We start from the raw sequence: 20,951 nt of genomic DNA on the forward strand, positions 1-20,951 counted from the left end.
TACTAGTTCTTTTTCTTGTTTATTTCCTCTTACCTCCATGGGGAAGTGGAACAGAATTCTTCCTCCATAAGCCATGCGTGTTGTAAGAGGTGACTAAAATGCTGGGAGCAAGGGGCTAGTAACCTCTTCTCCTGTATATATTACTAAATGTAAAAGGAGAAACTTTCGTTTTTCCTTTAGGGCCACCCCACTTCGGTGGGATACGGCCGGTGTGTTGAAAGAAAGAAAGAATAATAATAATAATAATAATAATAATAATAATAATAATAATAATAATAATAATAATAATATACAGTGGACCCTCAACCAACAATATTAATCCATTCCTGAGAGCTCATCGTTAGTCGAAATTATCGTTGGTCAAGTTAATTTTCCCCATAAGAAATAATGGAAATCAAATTAATCCGTTCCTGACACACCAAAGTATGAAAAAAATATTTTACCACGTGAAATATTAATTTTAATACACACAAACTGAAGAAGACATGTACAATTACATGACACTTACCTTTATTGAAGATCTGGTGATGATTGATGGGATGGGAGGAGGGGAGAGTGTGGATGGTGTTAGTGTTTAGAAGGGGAATCCCCTTGGCTTATGTCCTGGGAGTGCCTTTTTCTCCTGAGTAACATAGGCCCTGTTTGGCATTTCCTTCCAAAACATGCCTGTTTCGTCACAATTGAACACTTGTTGGGGTTGGAATTTTTCAGCTTCACCATGCCTTATCACACTGTGTATGCCACTACAATTCTTAAATCTCTCAAACCAACCTTTGCTGGCCTTAAATTCACCAATATGAGCACTAGTTCCAGGCATTTTTTCCTGTTCACCTGGGTGTTAGTCAACTGTTGTGGGTCACATCCTGGGGGACAAGATTAAGGACCCCAATGGAAATAAGTTAGACAGTCCTCGATGATGCACTGACTTTCTTGGGTTATCCTGGGTGGCTAACCCTCTGGGGTTAATCGTTTCACAGTAATTGTTTCACGTTAAGCCACACCAACAACACACTCTCCACATCTTCGAGTAATACAGCTGATGGTGGTGCAGCAACAGCAACAGCTGAGTGTAGTGCAGCAACAGCTGACTGATCCAGCAACAGCTGACTGTGGTGCAGCAAGAGCTGACTGGTCCAGCAACAGCTGACTGTGGTGCAGCAACAGCTGACTGGTCCAGCAACAGCTGACCATGGTGCAGCAACAGCTGACTGGTCCAGCAACAGCTGACTGGTCCAGCAACAGCTGACTGTGGTGCAGCAACAGCTGACTGGTCCAGCAACAGCTGACCGTGGTGCAGCAACAGCTGACTGATCCAGAAACAGCTGACTGGTCCAGCAACAGCTGACTGGTCCAGCAACAGCTGACCGTGGTGCAGCAGCAGCTGACTGTGGTACGATAGTATTTCTCACCCTTTTTACCACAGGGTTGACACTAGAAGCTTTCTTGGGGCCCATGGTGACTTATTTTGCAGGTACAATCACTTAAAACACTGTGATAATATGAAATGTTCCGATTGTATGTTTGGATGCGCCTGCAGTGGCTGGCTGCTTGTAAACACTGGCACCCACAGGACAAGTGGGCGCGTCTCGAATGGAACGAATCACGTTGGTCGAGTTTTTTAGCGCTAGTCGAGGCAAAATTTTTGCGTTAAAATGTATCGCTAGTCGGATTTAACATTATACGATGCCATCGTTGGTCGAGGGTCCACTGTAAAATGCATATAATAATGTAGGTAGTAGATTGGTAGACAGCAACCACCCAGGGAGGTACTACCATCCTGCCAAGTGAGTGTAAAACGAAAGCCTCTAATTGTTTTACTTGATGGTAGGATTGCTGGTGTCTTTTGTTTGTCTCATAAACATGTAAGATTTCAGGTACGTCTTGCTACTTCTAATTACACTTAGGTCACACTACATATATATGTACAAGCATATATATACACACCCCTCTGGGTTTTCTTCTATTTTCTTTCTAGTTCTTGTTCTTGTTCTTGTTCTTCCTCCGTAAGCCATGCGTGTTGTAAGAGGCAACTAAAATGCCGGGAGCAAGGGGCTAGTAACCCCTTCTCCTGTAAAAATTACTAAATTTAAAAAGAGAAACTTTCGTTTTTCTTTTTGGGCCACCCTGCCTTGGTGGGATATGGCTGGTTTGTTGAAAGAAAAGAAGACGACGACGTATAATAATAATACATGTATAATAATAATGTAGTGTAATAATAATTATAATAATAGACGGCTTTGAAAGGCTGTCACTAGATAGCAGTGAATACCACAACAATGCGGGAGCAGTTATGGCCCCTCCACCTGTTACATATTGACATATTTTATTCATTCTAAAGTATAAATCAGGTTTCTATGTTATTTATATTGTTTATGTCATATTTGATGAATTTTGATAGATAAATAAGCTGAAGAGTTGATATTAGCGAAATATTGAAGAGGTATTTTGTCCTGTCTCCAAACAAGTTCTTGTCCGCCATCGGCACCACTACGTAGTCACATACGTAATGGCACATTTTATTCATTCTAGAGTATATACTGTATCAGGTTTCTATGTTATTTATAGTATATTATGTCATATTAGATGAATTTTGATAGATAAATAAGCCGTAGAGTTGATATTAGGGAAATATTGGAGTACAGTGGACCCTCGGTTAACGCCTTTAATCCATTCCAGAGAGCTAGCCTTTAACCGATTTAGCCTTTAACCGAATTAATTTTCCCCATAAGAAATAATGGAAATCCAGTTAATCCGTTCCAGACACCCAAAAGAATTAAACAAAATAATTTTTTTACATGAAATATACATTTCCCTACACAGAAAACAATGGTACATGAAGAATGAAACAATAATAACATCACACTTACCTTTATTGTGGACTTGTTGATGAGTGATGAGACAGGAGGAGGGCAGAGGATGAAGGTGGTCTATTGTTTGGAAGGGAAATCCCCTTCCATAAAGACTTTAGGTAACAAGTCCTTTTCTGGCTTGTGTCCTGGGAGTGCCTTTTCCTCCTGAGTAATGTAGGTCCTGTTTGGCATTTTCTTCCTGAACAGGCCTGTTTCGTCACAAATGAACACTTGTGGGGTTTTAATTTTTCGGCCTCTATGTACCCCTTAACCCTTTCAGTGTTGGTGCCATACTAGTACAGCTTGCGCACCAGGGTTGGTGCTGTACTAGTATGCATAAATTCTAGCGACTTCAAATTAAGTGGAAAACAGCTGGTAGGCCTAGATGTGAGAGAATGGGTGTGCGTGGCCAGTGTGTGCAGTAGAAAAAAATTCTGGGATCCAGTGGCGCATTGTGGGAACGCCATATTAGTAGACCTTGTTCACCATGCCTTACGGTAAGAAGCTCCTCACTCCTCGGCGAATTGGGACACTTTTGTTCACCAGTGACAGTTCTAATACAGATGGAAGTGCCAGTGAAGATGAGTTTCAAGGTTCTGATGAGGTTGTGACCGAAACTAATGACCATAATACCGGTAATAGTGAGGAAAACCCAGACAACCCTCAGCCTTCCACCTCTGCTGCTGGGCCGTCTTGTTCACGTTCAGTTGTACTAGAATCAAAGAGGAAATTCCTATTTTCCCAAATCCCGGACTCAGATGTGAGCATTGGTGATGATAGTGATAGTGAATATGAACTACAAGCTCTTGAAAACAGTTCCAGTATTGATGGTGAAGTGGAATATTCTCCAGTGAAACGTCAGTATATACGACTGTGAGGGAAAAGTTCAATAGATAAGAGTGCAAAAATTATAGGGGGATAAGTCTGTTGAGTGTACCTGGTAAAGTGTATGGTAGAGTTATAATTGAAAGAATTAAGAGTAAGACGGAGAATAGGATAGCAGATGAACAAGGAGGCTTTAGGAAAGGTAGGGGGTGTGTGGACCAAGTGTTTACAGTGAAACATATAAGTGAACAGTATTTAGATAAGGCTAAAGAGGTCTTTGTGGCATTTATGGATTTGGAAAAGGCGTATGACAGGGTGGATAGGGGGGCAATGTGGCAGATGTTGCAAGTGTATGGTGTAGGAGGTAGGTTACTGAAAGCAGTGAAGAGTTTTTACGAGGATAGTGAGGCTCAAGTTAGAGTATGTAGAAAAGAGGGAAATTTTTTCCCAGTAAAAGTAGGCCTTAGACAAGGATGTGTGATGTCACCGTGGTTGTTTAATATATTTATAGATGGGGTTGTAAGAGAAGTAAATGCGAGGGTCTTGGCAAGAGGCGTGGAGTTAAAAGATAAAGAATCACACACAGGGTGGGAGTTGTCACAGCTGCTCTTTGCTGATGACACTGTGTTCTTGGGAGATTCTGAAGAGAAGCTGCAGAGATTGGTGGATGAATTTGGTAGGGTGTGCAAAAGAAGAAAATTAAAGGTGAATACAGGAAAGAGTAAGGTTATGAGGATAACAAAAAGATTAGGTGATGAAAGATTGAATATCAGATTGGAGGGAGAGAGTATGGAGGAGGTGAACGTATTCAGATATTTGGGAGTGGACGTGTCAGCGGATGGGTCTATGAAAGATGAGGTGAATCATAGAATTGATGAGGGAAAAAGAGTGAGTGGTGCACTTAGGAGTCTGTGGAGACAGAGAACTTTGTCCTTGGAGGCAAAGAGGGGAATGTATGAGAGTATAGTTTTACCAATGCTCTTATATGGGTGTGAAGCATGGGTGATGAATGTTGCAGCGAGGAGAAGGCTGGAGGCAGTGGAGATGTCATGTCTGAGGGCAATGTGTGGTGTGAATATAATGCAGAGAATTCGTAGTTTGGAAGTTAGGAGGAGGTGCGGGATTACCAAAACTGTTGTCCAGAGGGCTGAGGAAGGGTTGTTGAGGTGGTTCGGACATGTAGAGAGAATGGAGCGAAACAGAATAACTTCAAGAGTGTATCAGTCTGTAGTGGAAGGAAGGCGGGGTAGGGGTCGGCCTAGGAAGGGTTGGAGGGAGGGGGTAAAGGAGGTTTTGTGTGCGAGGGGCTTGGACTTCCAGCAGGCATGCGTGAGCGTGTTTGATAGGAGTGAATGGAGACAAATGGTTTTTAATACTTGACGTGCTGTTGGAGTGTGAGCAAAGTAACATTTATGAAGGGATTCAGGGAAACCGGCAGGCCGGACTTGAGTCCTGGAGATGGGAAGTACAGTGCCTGCACTCTGAAGGAGGGGTGTTAATGTTGCAGTTTAAAAACTGTAGTGTAAAGCACCCTTCTGGCAAGACAGTGATGGAGTGAATGATGGTGAAAGTTTTTCTTTTTCGGGCCACCCTGCCTTGGTGGGAATCGGCCAGTGTGATAATAAAAAAAAAAAAAAAAATAATAATAAGTCAAGCTCCCGCCTTTCTTCCCCCTCCCCGAAAGTGATAGCTTCATTGCCGGCTACTAGTTAAGGTAGGGTGAGTCACGCTCCCGTTTTTCCCGCCTTTTCTCCCCCACCCCTAAAGTGATAGTTTGATTGCCGGCTGCTTGTTAACGTAGGGTCAGTCTAGCTCCCGCTATCCCTTCCCCTCCCTCTTCCTCCCCCCTCGAAAGGTGAAGTGTGGGGCTCTGGTCAAACAGTAAATCACTCGACTCACAGCTCCCAACACTACTCTTGGATGTCAGAGAGGGTCACCTGGCAATCAACGAGCAGAAAAGGAGAAGGACTAACGTCCAGAGACTTCCCCATTTTGCATTTAAGTACCTGTGCACCTGTATGAAATTGCAGGACGTAACTCCACAGCATTGCAGCGGTAAAGAACCTGCTTTCCTGTCATCGGGATACTACTCACTGGTATACTGTGAAGAACTAGCCAGTGGATGGTCACCAACACCTGCGACCCCCCCCATCATCAGCAACGGCTACGATTTCAACAACAGTGTCACCAACACCAGACACCCCAGTAGATATTAGCGTTGAGTTCAAATGTTATTTTATTCATTTAATTTTTCATTTTTCTTTCAAATAGGATATACCTTTCATGTTTTATTGTTTTATGTTTGATTTAATAAATAATAGTGTTTATCTTTGTGAATTATTATTTCTTTTTCTATTCATTAATTTTCCTGAGGAGGAGCCAGCCTGAGTAATACTGTCTGAAGTTGTTACAGGGCTGAGTAAGCCTTCACAAGTGGCAACCCTGCCAGGATCAACTCTACTGAATCAAGATTCAACTCCATCTCGAATCTACCATTGGAACTTCAATGCCGCATACCACAGACGGTTACCACCAGCCATGAGTAATCATTCTCTATGGTAGGACTACAGTACAGGTGTTTAAAAGATTTGGTGATTGTTATAGTCTCAATTTATTGTAAGTCAAGTCAGGCAGGATATAATATTTAATTCTGCCACTTAATTGTATGTGAGCTTGAAACACTTTGGAGGATTAGACTCTAGGGACCCGAGATTTTCCAGTGACAACTTGTTTCATTGAGCTCTTCATTATATCAAGGGAACTGTCATAGGACACTCTTGATTTTTTGGTGAGAAGATTGGATGGTCAAGGGACCCCATTCTACTTACTGTTTGCTTGGAGCCGGCATAGAACCCTTCGTTTTCATTAAATACATATTGTTTAATTGAAGCAGGGATCGAGCCCTCTGGTTTATTTATAGTTTGAGCGGAGCAGGAATTGAACCCTCCGTTTTCTTTAATACCCGTTTCATTTCCCCTGATAGTTTAAGTTATTCTTGCAAGTATGGAGGAATACCAGTTTTGGATGAACGCTGGAAGTAGGTTAGGAATAACAGGGAAAAATTTAGAATCTTTCATTAGTGCTAAGATCCAGGAAAGACTTGAAAGAGAGAGAATTGAGAGAGAAGAAAGACAGTTAGAAAGGGAAAGAGAAGAAGAAAAGGAGAGAGAGAGAGAATCGAAAGAGAAATCCAAGAAAGACAGTTAGAAAGAGAGAGAGAAGACAAAAAAAAGCGTGATAGACTTGATCGTGAGGAGAGAGCAAGAGTACGTGAGGAACAAGTTAAATTAAGGGAACCTGAGGAAAGAGCAAAGGATAGAGAAGTTGAGGAAAAAGCTAGAGAACGTGAAGAAAAAGCTAGAGAACGTGAAGAAAAAGCTAGAGAACTTGAGTTAATAGAGAGAGAAAAGGATCGCGAGCTCAAAAAATCTCGCCTGAATTAGAGAATAAAAAGTTAACTTTTACACAACAACAATTAGAGGAAGGAGTAATGGAACAACGTGCAGTCAGTGCACATATTCCAACACCTAATTTACCTCCCTTCACAGAGGGGGAAGACATAACTTCATACATTATCAGGTTTGAAAATACCGCTACCCTCTGTGAATGGCCTGCTGACACCTGGGCTAACAGGTTAGGAATGTTATTTTCTGGTACAGCTTTGAATATCTATGCAACTTTGTCACAGGATATCATATGTAATTATAACCTACTAATGAAGGCAATCCTTAAAGCATATCAAAAAACCACTAATTCTTACAGGAAAGATTTCAGGTATGCCACCTTACAGCCTGGCCAGAACTTTCAACAGTTACAGGTAACACTTTCGTTTGTTCGACTTTTGGATAGATAGTTCAGGAATTGATCTCAGTTATGAATCTCTTAGAGACTTAATGGTTGCTGACCAGTTCCTGACAGCTCTTCCTCACCAAATACGAACATTCATCAGAGAACGTAACCTGATTAAAGCTGAGGAAGTTGCTGAGGCTCACAATTCCTATAAAGACCTAAAGGGATCGAACCCTAAGGGTAAGGGTTCATCAGACCTTAAGAAATCAAAGCCTCTAGTGGAAAGTAAAATTAGTTCTTTTATTCCTGTTTGTCATTTGTGTGGTGTTAAGGGACATAAACGTCCAGATTGTCCTTCTAAGAAGGTCCAAAAAGTTGGAAGATGTTTTAAAGACTGTAATGACCAAGCACCCTTCTGTTCAGGAACAGTTAATGGACTTAATGTATCTACCATTTTACGAGACACTGGATGCACATGTATAGTCATTTCTGATAAGCTGTTCCCTAACCTTAAAGAAACTCATTCCTCTGCTATACTTTCAGACTACTTGGGCCGTACGGACACTTTTCCTACCATCCGTTGTTACATTAGGTCTAAATGGTTCACAGGTTGGTCTGAAGCCGTACTAGCTCCCATCACTTCTTGCTCCGTACTAATAGGTAATGTAAAAGGTGCCATTCTTCCTTCTGAGGTTGACCTTTCATCACCAAAGATGGATATAAGTGTTTCAGATCCTCTTCCTGTGGAGTCAGAGAAGCCCCTCGAAAGTTCAGATGAGACAATGTCTCGTGAGATTCATGTGGGATTAAAAACCAGTGATGCTACTCTCGAAAGCGAGGTAGTAGGATCACCGGTTCACTTGTTAGATGAAAGTGAAGATATCACCTCCGATACCATAAATGTCTTGACTAGGGCTCAGACCAAAGCCCAGGCTTCTCCTACTGTCCATCCTTTGATTTTCCCTGACTTTAAGCCTTTAGATATATCGAAGGACTCCTTTGTCAAGTTACAACGTAATTGCCCTTCTCTTCAGAATTGCCATAATGCCGCTAAACAAAATCAAGTTATCCAAAGGAAAAACTTTTCATATAAATTTGAATATATAAAAGGTATCTTGTACAAGTCAGTATTCAAATTAAATTCAGATGAAATAGACTATTCCATCTTAGTCGTTTCAAGTCAATGCAGAGAGACTGTTCTTAAAATGGCTCATGACCTGCCAGTGGCCGGACATTTCTCACATCGTAAAATTAGGGAAACCTATTGTTGGCCCAAAATGTCCTCAGATGTCACTACCTATTGTAGATCATGTAAAGTTTGCCAACTGTCATCCTCCCGAGGTACCAGGCGAGTACCTATGGTCAAAATGCCTATCTTTACGGTACCGTTTGAAAAAGTAGCTATTGACATCGTTGGTCCTTTATCTCCACTTTCATCTGGGGGACATAGATATATATTAACATTAGTTGATTATGCTTCGAGTTTCCCTGAAGCCATACCCTTAAAGACCATAACTACTACAGAGGTGGCTGAAGCCCTTTTGTCCATCTTCTCCAGAGTGGGCATCCCTAGAGAAATTTTGTCTGACCGTGGGACACAATTCACATCTGACTTAATGCAACATCTATACCAACTTCTGGGAGTGAAGCCTCTCTTCACAACACCCTATCATCCCAGCTGTAATGGGAGGATTGAGCGCCAGCATTCGATTCTCAAGTCCATTTTAAGGAAACTTTGCTCCCTTAAACCTAAGGAGTGGCATCGTTACCTACCCTGTGCTTTGTTTGCCATGAGGGAAGTTTCCAGTGACTCTTTGGGGTTTTCACCTTTTGAACTTCTCTATGGTAGACAGGCCAGAGGTCCACTGTCCATCCTTCATGACTTATGGACTAATGAGGAGGTAAATGCTGAGGTTCAGTCTTCTTACCAGTTTCTCCTTGACCTTAGATCCAAACTTGAGGAGACCTCTGACATAGTTTCGAAAAACTTAAGTTTGTCAATGGACCAGTACAAAACCTATTTAGATTCCAAAAGTCAGAGGAGACATTTTAAAGTAGGTGATGAAGTTCTTGTACTTTTGCCTATCAAGTCAAATAAATTATTAGTAGCATGGAAAGGTCCATATAAAGTATTAAAAATTTGTGGGAAAGTTGACTACCTCATAGAAGTCAAGGGGAAACCTAAGCTTTATCATATCAACATCCTTAAGAAATATTACCGAAGAAATTTGGTTAACTGCCTTAACAACTTTGACTTAGTTTTTCCACACAAACTTGATAAGACAACTGAAGAATGTAAAGTGTGCATAATTGACACCTCTATCTTAGACTATGATGAAGAACTACATGACTTGGTGACTTTTGACCACTTGGATGCAACCAACATTAATATTAATGAATCTTTGGATGACCATAAGAGACATGAACTACTTCAATGTGTGAGTAACTTTTCAGACGTCTTTACTGATATTCCAGGTGTTACCTCCACGGTAGTCCATAAGATTGACTTAGTGACGGACAATCCTATCAAACGAAAATTATACCCAGTTCCAGTTCACCTTAGGGATGCATTTGACCGAGAGGTAGACAAATTATTAAAACTAAAGATCATTGAATCTTCAGTATCTTCATATTGTTCACCAGTAGTCATGGTTAAGAAGGAGAATAATTCATATAGACTTGCTATTGACTTCAGAGGCCTTAATGCTATAACTCGGTGGGATGCTGAGCCTATGCCCTTAATAGATAGCGATCTACACAAATTTTATGACTCTTCCTTCTTTTCAGAGATTGATATTGCGCAGGCATATCATCAAGTAATGTTAGATACTTCTTCTAAGCAGTACACCGCTTTTCCTACACACCAAGGACTGATGCAATATAGAACTATGCCTTTCGGTTTGGTAACTGCCTGTGCTACCTACGTGAGACTGATGAGAAAGGTCTTGGGTAATATGCCAAATGTTTCAGTTTATTTTGATAACATTTACGTAATGACATCTACGTGGGGCGAACATATCCAAACATTAACATCAGTTTTGCGTAGGTTACGCTCACATGGCCTCACTGCCAAGCCGAAGAAATGCTTCCTTGGGTATAACAAGATTAGACATCTTGGACTGATACTTTCTAATAACCAAGAAGCTCATGCGTAGCTTTCTTGGTTCTGTAAATTTTTATGCACGGTTTATCCCGAATCTTGCTGATCTTACAGGCATCTTATCGGACTTCCTTAAAAAGTCTGTGAAGGAACCTCTTGAACTTTCCGACATAGCTCGGGAAAAGTTTAATGAGATTAAAAGTATCTTCTCGAAAGACCCTGTACTTACGATTCCAGATATTAATAAAACATTTTGTTTGAGAACTGATGCCTCCAATACTGGCTTAGGTGCGGTGTTACTACAATACCATGATGGTACTCCCTTCCCTGTATGCTTCCTAAGCCGGAAACTCCTTCCCGCAGAAACAAGATACTCCACAATAGAAAAGGAATGTTTAGCCCTTGTGTGGGGTATCTCCAAACTTAAATTTTATTTGCTGGGAAAAGAATTCATTTTAGAAACGGACCACAAACCTTTGATATACCTAGAAACTTTTAAGGGAACCAACAGTCGCCTCTTGAGGTGGACATTGGCACTCCAGGCTTTTAAGTTCCATATTGTGTATATTAATGGTTCATCCAATTATTTCTCTGACTGGTTAAGTCGTGACAGTCAGTAGAAGATTTGTTGCCTTACGCGACTTCCACATGTTAGAACTTTTTCCTCGCCTATTCTTCTTATACTCCTTGACTATAAGTCTTGGTATGGGGGAGTGTGAGGGAAAAGTTCAATAGATAGGAGTAGAGATATAGTAACGATAGTTTCATTGCCGGCTACTAGTTAAGGTAGGGTAAGTCAAGCTCCCGCCTTTCTTCCCCCTCCCCGAAAGTGATAGTTTCGTTGCTGGCTACTAGTTAAGGTAGGGTGAGTCACGCTCCCATTTTTTCCGCCTTTTCTCCCCCACCCCTAAAGAGATAGTTTGATTGCCGGCTGCTTGTTAACGTAGGGTCAGTCTAGCTCCCGCTATCCCTTCCCCTCCCTCTTCCTCCCCCCTCGAAAGGTGAAGTGTGGGGCTCTGGTCAAACAGTAAATCACTCGACTCACAGCTCCCAACACTACTCTTGGATGTCAGAGAGGGTCACCTGGCAATCAACGAGCAGAAAAGGAGAAGGACTAACGTCCAGAGACTTCCCCATTTTGCATTTAAGTACCTGTGCACCTGTATGAAATTGCAGGACGTAACTCCACAGCATTGCAGCGGTAAAGAACCTGCTTTCCTGTCATCGGGATACTACTCACTGGTATACTGTGAAGAACTAGCCAGTGGATGGTCACCAACACCTGCGACCCCCCCCTATCATCAGCAACGGCTACGATTTCAACAACAGTGTCACCAACACCAGACACCCCAGTAGATATTAGCGTTGAGTTCAAATGTTATTTTATTCATTTAATTTTTCATTTTTCTTTCAAATAGGATATACCTTTCATGTTTTATTGTTTTATGTTTGACTTAATAAATAATAGTGTTTATCTTTGTGAATTATTATTTCTTTTTCTATTCATTAATTTTCCTGAGGAGGAGCCAGCCTGAGTAATACTGTCTGAAGTTGTTACAGGGCTGAGTAAGCCTTCACAACGACGATTTATGCGCTCTGGTTGTGTGCCATATGCTATTCCAAGGGGAAGGAGTACATCTCGGAGTACATCCTGTGGCTGTACAACAGGAACAGTGAAAATGAAGATGATAGTGTTGCAATTGGGATGGAAAATGTGGATGGTGGTGGTAGTGGTGGTGCCGGCCGTGAGGCACCAGCAGTGGGCCATGCTGCCACCCACGCCGCTGCCTCAGCTGATCTACAACAAAGGCCACCATCCCCCACCCACCTACCACACCAGCCTCCAAAACCACAACCTCAACAACCACAACCACCTGTCAATATCCAGTACCCACCAGCAGACCGCACCTGGGATTGGCAGGAAGCTGCCAATTTTGTTCCCAATCCCCATCACTTTGATGGAAGTCAAAGTGGAATACGGCCATCTTGTACACTTAGGAACAATGCCACTGAACTGGAATGTTTCGAGTTATTATTTGATGAACCCCTGATGGAAATTATTGTCAGGGAAAGCAACAGATACTACGAGTTCACCATGGCAAACACAATACTTTCACCAAACTCATGCTTACACCAGTGGAAGGAGACAACTGTGGCTGAGATGTATCTTTTGTTTGCCATAACAATGCTTATGCCACATGTGTGTATAAGCACAGTGTGAAATCATACTGGTCAACAGACTGCCTGATTGCAACCCCAGGTTTCAGTGATATAATACGAGAGAATTGATTTGTGCTACTATTACGTATGCTTCACTTCTCAGACAAAATCAGGCCTGACAGAAACGACAGGTTATACAAGATTAGGAATGTGTTTGTGTATCTGAAACAGAAATTCAATATGTATTTTTATCCCTTCAGGAAGCTTGTTACTGATGAGTCTTTGATTCTGTTCAAAGGACGACTCTCATTCAAGCAATACATACCAAGCAAGAGGAAACGCTATGGTATAAAGTTGTTTGTGCTTTGTGATTGTTACAGTGGTCTTGTATTGGATATAACTGTGTACACTGGAAATAATACATTGCGAGATACCAGGAAGTTACTGGGTATCTCTGGTGATGTGGTTAGAACAATGATGGAACCATATCTTGGTAAGGGACATATATTATATACTGATAACTGGTACACAAACCCCTTACTCAGTGATATCTTGCGAGTGAAAATGACAGATGTGTGTGGCACAGTGCATGCAAATCGCAAACATATGCCCAGGTTCGACGCCGGCACTCGTAGAGGTGAGGTGCAGGCGTTTGCTGCCAATGACATCATGGCATTTCGGTGGCATGACAAACGAGATGTCACACTGTCATCAGTTCACCCTAATGAAATGGCAGACACTGGCAGGCAGCATAGAGAAAGCAATGAAACCATTCTAAAACCTGCAGCTGTTACTGACTACACCCTCAATATGCACTCAGTGGACAAATGTGACATGCAGATTGGGTTTGCTGATTGTGTTTGCAAGAGTTATAAGTGGTACATAAAACTCTTTTTCCATATGCTGGACATTTCCATGCTCAATGCTTGTAATATATATAAGATGAGGACCAGAAACAAACCACCATATGGCGAATTTTGTTTGTGTCATCAGACAAATAATAATGAAGTACCAAGGAACAGCGCCTGCACTAGAAAACCGCCCACATAATTATCAACAACTCCCTTCTCATCTGAAGCATGGTGATCACTTCCTGGTAAAACTGCCTGCTACTGCTTTCAAGAAAAAGGCTCAGAAGAGGTGTTGCGTTTGTGCACATACAAAAAAACGCCCACAACAACGAAGAGACACTCGTTTTATGTGTGAGGAGTGTAAAACACCACTGTGCATGACACCACATTTCAAAAACTTCTAAAATCATGTCCTGTGACTGTATATGTGTATATAAAATATAGAAAAAAAGTAATAAACAACATTGTAAATATGTTTTGTAAACAAAATAGTGACAACAGTGTTTACGCAGTTATTGTATAGTATAGAAAAAGAAATAACTTACAAAACAGTGCTTATATTGGTCTCACAGGCCATAAAAGTTATTTGGAAAAAAAATTAAAAAAAAAAAAAAAAAAAAAATACAAAAATAGTACCTAAAAAATAAAATAAACTAATACCGGGTGACTGGCAGTCGGCGATATTACCGTATGCTGGTCATTTTCTATCAACTTCACGCCTCCATATCTCGGTAAGTACTGATGGTAAAATTTTTTTGTTTAGCCTATAAAATTCAGAAAAAAACACTATCTTTTCTTAAGAAAAATAATTTTTTTTTTTTAATTTTTTACCGACCCTGAGAACAGGTTTGGGAGAGGGCCTGCTGACCCTGAAAGGGTTAAAAGTCCTGCACATATTTTTCAGCCACTTTTTTGTCAGAACTGGCAGCCTCACCATACCACCATCACAACCACTACCACCCTCTACTACCACCATTGCTACCACCATCGCTACCACCCTCTACCACCACCCTCTACCACCATCACAATTGCTACCACCCTCTACCACCATCACTACCACCCTTTACCACCACCACCCTCTACCACCATCACAATTGCTACCACCTTCTACCATCATCACAATTGCTACCACCCTCTACCACCATCACTACCACCCTCTGCTACCATCGCAATCGCTACCACCCTCTACCACCATTGCTACCACCATCACTACCACCCTCTACCACCATCACTACCACCCTCTACCACCATCAATACCACCTTCTACCACCATCACAATCTCTACCACCCTCTACTACCATCACTACCACCCTCTACCACCATTGCTACCACCACCCTCTACCACAATCACTACCACCACCACTTTCGTACTTTCTACAAACTTTTTCTTAAATTATGTGTTTCTCACATTCTTTACCATAGGGCTGGCACTAGAAGCTTTCTTGGGGCCCATGGTGGTATATTTAGCAGTTACAAGCACCAAAAACAATGAAATAATACAAAATATATCATATGTACATGTAGAATCATCCTCACTGGCTTTGTAAAAATTGGCACACTGGCTGGTAGACTGGGTGACTGGCCGGGCCCGCCCAGCGGACACGTTCGGGACGAAAGCTCCAAACCGAGTTTTCAGGTGTTATCTGAGCCAATTTTTTTATGCCAAAGCAAGGCGTTATCTGATTTTGGTGCTATCCGATCCAGGTGTTAACCGGGGTCCACCGTATTTTGTCGTACGTGGAATTACAATGGAACGGATTAATTCCATTTCAATTAATTTAAATGAGGAAAATTGACTCAACGAACGAGTAAATCGAGATGCGAGCAAGGTCACAGAACGGATTAAACTCCTAAGTAGAGGTTCCACTGTACTTTCATATGCAGTCAATTAAACAAATCATTGTTTATATTTACTTTTATAATTTTTATGGAGATTGCATGATCTCTTCTTAATAAAAAATAATGCACACAAGCACTTAAATTTTCTTATGACAAAACAGTACTTACTGGGAATCAATCAAATAACTGCATGATGCAACAAAGTGGTATAGTTATGCCCATTTTATGTACAAGCACCAAACGAAAAGCATGCCACAGTTCATAATAGTGAATTTCAAAATTTATTCTCCAGCATATTTTCAAACATCCAGCAGGCTAGAGTGAGTAGGTTAGATAAGAGTGAATGGAGACAAGTAGTTTTAATGGAAGTGCTTGGAGTGTGAGTACAAGAACTTTTATAAAGGGATTCAGGGGAACTGGTTATCCAGACTTGAGTCCAGGAGGTGGAAAGGGTAGTGCCTGCACTCTGAAGGAGGAGTAGGCATATTGGAGTTGGAGGGGGCACTTTGACTATGATGTCTGCATATTTCTAGAAAGACAGCAAATGAGTTAATGTCAGTGAATACGTTTTCTTCTTTGGGTCTCCCTGCCTTGGTGGGAGATGGCCACTGAGTTAAAAACAAAATCAAAGATAATGATCGAATGAATGATGGTTAATGTATTTTCTTCTTTGGGGCTCTGGTGGCCTGGTGGTTAACGCTCTCGCTTCACACGGTGAGGGCCTGGGTTCGATTCCCAGCCAGAGTAGAAACATTGGACGTGTTTCTTTCCACCTGTTGTCTATGTTCCCCATCAGTAAAATGGGTACCTGGGTGTTAGTCGACTGGTGTGGGTCGCATCCTGGGACACTGACCTAAGGAGGCCTGGTCACAGACCGGGCCGCGGGGGCGTTGACCCCCGGAACTCTCTCCAGATAATCTCTCCAGAAACCCCACCTCAGTGGGAGACAGCTATCGAAATAAAAACACTGAAGACAAGCCTACTATCTTACCTCTTTAACTGAACACCTTATAATTCCATATCAAGTTGGTTAATTTTCACCAATCTTTATTTTACACAAAATTTATTTTCTATTTCAAGAACAGTACAGTAAATTTTTAAATGGAATAAAGACACAGGAGTCAAGCCACTTACCTCACACATTATATCTTTCTAGTATATATAAAAGGATACGCTATAACATATCTTTTCAGCTCATCAATTTTCTCTGTGTTGTTTGGTATACTGACTTGAATACCAATGAATATATCTGGAAGTGGCTGAAATATTTTTGGGATAAGTAACTAAAGCTTTAACTTAACTAATTTGCATTAAAAGATTGAAGATAAATAAAAAAACTATTATAAAAAGAGCACATAAAGTCAAAATTCATGATTTTTAACACTCTCCAAAATATTTCTAAATAAGAAACTGAATAAGACAATCCTTTCTTTTATAGCCCATTGAATATAGAGCTAAGAGTTGTTATCTTACATCAGATCATTTTGAAGCCCAGCCCTAAGGTCTATCACTACTACCCCTCAAGACGCAAGTGACAACAGCTTGCCAACACTCACATACTTATTTAGTACTTAGGTGGAAAGGGTCAACAGGTATGAGCAGAGTTAATGAAATCTCTAGAAGTGCAGATTATTATTATGAACTCATTATTATTATTATTATTATTATTATTATTATTATTATTATTCTCCATAGGGAAGTGGAAGAAAATTCTTCCTCCATAAGCCATGTGTGTCATAAGTGGCAGTTTGCTGAAAGAAGATTATTACAATTATTATTATTACTACTACTATTGGGAAGCACTAAACCCACAGAAGACTATTTAGTACCTGGTAATGGGAGGAAATCCAATTTGATGAAAAAAAAATGAGAGCAGCTCTAATTCCTAGGATGAAGAACCCTTTGTTAACTTCAAGACACCCTGAGTATACCTGGAATGTAATTAGTATATAACATGAAGAGTCCTTTCCCTAGACTTTTACTCTTGCCCTTTCCTAATGTATATACGTATAGTAAACCTCTCAATGACGGATTTTGGAAATTTTGGACAAATGCTCTAATTATCAAACAGAATGGACGAAAGTGAGTGATTCTGCATTTTGTCAGTAGCAATAGTGTCCAGTTGTCTTCTGAATTATCAGGCCAAGTCTGTTAATGTCCATGTTTGTCTGGTATGGGACAAAGCAGCCATGTCCAGAACCTGTCCATTTTCGTTGTTCTCTGAGCAGTAGGCCAGCCTAGCCAGTTTATTGTTTGTGCTCCCTCACACACACACACTTTTGTCATTCAGTCTCTATATTTTAAAGGGCCCAAGCCATGCCAGGAAGACTGTGGGTTACTATATGGTGAGAATAAAGCATTACAATTGACATCATATCAATCACATTACTAGATTTTATTAAATACTGTACATTTATGCTTGACTATATTATGATGTATTCACTGCCAGATCCCAAACTTATGGTGTGACTTTTTGCACATACACTTGAAAAGGTGCATCCAAAACGGAATAGCATGTACTACAAAGGCTTGTCACATGCTATTTAATTCTAGATACTTTTCAATTGCATGTAAAAAAATTGCACTATTCAGAGGAGCTTTACAAGAGAGCTAAATGTATGTGAACTCAATACAATATCCTTTGCATTTATTAACAGGAGAATTGGATAATGTAAATTAGTTATGTAAATACAAACTTAATAAGAAGTGTACTATGGCTGTTCTATATATAGTAGATCGTAGGATAATAATGTTCCTGTGGATGATAAGAAAGAAATGATTGCTAATATTATGAATGAAAAGAAGTTGGATGTACTAGCTTTAAGCAAAACAAAGCTGAAGGGGGTAGGGGTGTTTCAGTGGGGAGAAATAAATTGGATTAAGTCAGGAGTATCTGAAAGAGAGCTAAGGAAAGGTAGCAATAATGTTGAAAGATCAGTTATGGAAAGAGAAGAGGAAATATAAATATATAAATTCAAGGAATATGTGGATTAAAGAGTTGGATGTGAACAGTGGGTCATAATAAGTGTGTATGCACCTGGAGAAGAAAGGAGTGTAGAGGAAAGAGATAGATTTTTGGAGATGTTAAGCAAGTGTGTAGGAACTTTTGAACCAAGTGAGAGAGTAACTGTGGTAGGGGACCTAAGTGCTCAAGTAGGAGAAACATTTAGAGAGGGTGTGGTAGGTAGGTTTGGTGTGCCAAGTGTAAATGATAATGGGGAGCCTTTGACTGAACTTTGTATAGAAAGGGGTTTGGTTATAGGTAATACATATTCTAAGAAACAGAGGATAAATAAGTACAGTAGGGTCCCACTTATATGGCAGGTTAGGTTCCAGGCTACCGCCGTAAAGTGGAAATCGCCGTAAAGTGAAACACCCTTTTTTCCCCTTATAAATGTATACAAACACTAGATAACAAGTTTACACTAACATATATTAAGTTAGCAATAGAACCAGGCATCAAAAAACAATAAAAAAGTAAAATACACACATAGTGCACTCATTACTTACCTTAAAATATTTGTAGTCTTAATCTAGGGTGAGACAAGTAGTATTTATTGTAAGAAATCAAGGTATGTATGGTAGTCAGCCAGGCTACCATACCAGGCCACCCTACTTACACATAATATTCTATTACATTTAATCTAGGGTTAGATGAGTAGTATTTATTGTAAGAAATCAAGTGTAGTATGTATGGTAGTCAGCCAGGCTACCATACTAGGCCAACCCACCCACACATACTATTCTATGATATTTAAGCATCCCAGAGCGATAAAATGCATTAACAGTTCACTCATTACTTACCTTAAAATATTTGTAGGCTTAATGTAGGGTAAACGAGATAAAACAAATATATGTAAACAAGAGAGAGAGAGAATGAGTACATGAGGGAGGACAGGCGCAGAGTTATGTAAACAAACCAGGCGAACGCAAGTTTTGTAAACACATAAAGTGTACACGTCTGGTTTGTGTACAAGTTACATTGTGTACAAGTTGTCTCTACATTGATACGGTAGAATAAATAAAGAAGAACACTCCCATTCGCATGTAACACCATTTTTAGAAGAAATAATGCTCTGAGTGAAGGCAATGGAAATAAGTCACTCTGTCTGACTTTTTTGGGTTATCCTAGGTTCTCTACACATATGCTGTTATGTATGATAATCTATGTAACTGTATTTGTGTATACCTGAATAAACTTACTTACATACGAAACGAATAATTGTCTACAGTTACCCCCAGTAACACATTTTCTCTGATGTTGGACTAAAGAAAATGTTATTCTTGCAGTCACTCATAAAAGTCTGGCTACCACATCTCACATTTATGTTTATTTATTCTATTGTGGGGTGTATTTATCATCTTTATATGTTTTGCATCGTGTTTAGCATACAATTTTGAAAAAAATATCATGGATGGATTAATAAAAATGTGTATACTAACGTAATATACGACATTTAATGAGACTCGGTGATAATTATTATTATTATTATTATTTCTAATATGGCATCATTTGTGCAAGTCATCTGGCTACCACATCTCATATTTATGTTTATTTATTCTACTGTGGGGTGTATTTATCTTATTTATATGTTATGCATCGTGTTTATTATGTAATTTTGAAAAAATATCATAGATGGATTAGTGAAAATATGTACAGTGGACCCCCGCATAACGATTACCTCCGAATGTGACCAATTATGTAAGTGTATTTATGTAAGTGCGTTTGTACGTGTATGTTTGGGGGTCTGAAATGGACTAATCTACTTCACAATATTTCTTATGGGAACAAATTCGGTCAGTACTGGCACCTGAACATACTTCTGGAGTGAAGAAATATCGTTAACCGGGGGTCCACTGTATATTAACGTAATATACAACATTTGATGAGACTCGGTGATTATTATTATCATTACTAATATGACGTCTCGAGACATAAGACACTCTTACTGATTTTAATGTGTACCTGCATGCCAGCACAGTATGTAAGTTTATTTAGGTACAGGTATACATAAGTATAATTACCAGAGTATATATAAAATATGAAATAACTTCTAAAAACACCTGAAATTTTGGAGTTTACAGACATAATGGAGAGACTTAGTGCTTACGGATCTCACATAGAATGTAAACAAACAGGGTGGGGCACGGAGACTGTATTAGAAAGACAGGTGGGGGAGCCGTATAGTGTGTTTTGGGCATAATTTGAAATGACCGTATTAGCAAAACGCCGTAAAGCGGGGCCCTACTGTATACAAGATATGATATAGGGGCATAATGACAATAGTTTGTTGGACTACTTAATGGTAGATAAAAGACTGTTAGGTAGACTTCAGGATGTACATGTTTATAGAGGGGCCAGAGATATATTTGATGACGTTTTAGTTGTAGCTACAGTGAGAGTAAAAGGTAGATGGGATACAAGGAAAACGGAAGCAGGAAGTAAGAGAGAGGCGAAGGCTTATAAACTAAAGGAGGAGACATTTAGGGTAAGATATAAACAACTATTGGAGGATAGATGGGCTACTGAGAGTACAG

At 40.2% G+C, this 20,951-nt stretch overlaps 1 protein-coding gene across 1 annotated transcript in view; it reads right to left on the reverse strand.

Annotated features, from left to right (window-relative positions):
* DNAlig3 (DNA ligase 3) overlaps positions 1-20,951 on the reverse strand; it is a gene marked incomplete in the record, with an annotated part of 346,401 nt that overhangs the window by 112,645 nt on the left and 212,805 nt on the right. Inside the window, 1 exon segment of the mRNA XM_070082655.1 lies at positions 16,587-16,672. Within this exon segment, the coding sequence (XP_069938756.1) occupies positions 16,587-16,672 (86 nt within the window).

Source organism: Cherax quadricarinatus, chromosome 1 (assembly GCF_038502225.1).
Source record: "Cherax quadricarinatus isolate ZL_2023a chromosome 1, ASM3850222v1, whole genome shotgun sequence".
NCBI lineage: Eukaryota > Metazoa > Arthropoda > Malacostraca > Decapoda > Parastacidae > Cherax > Cherax quadricarinatus.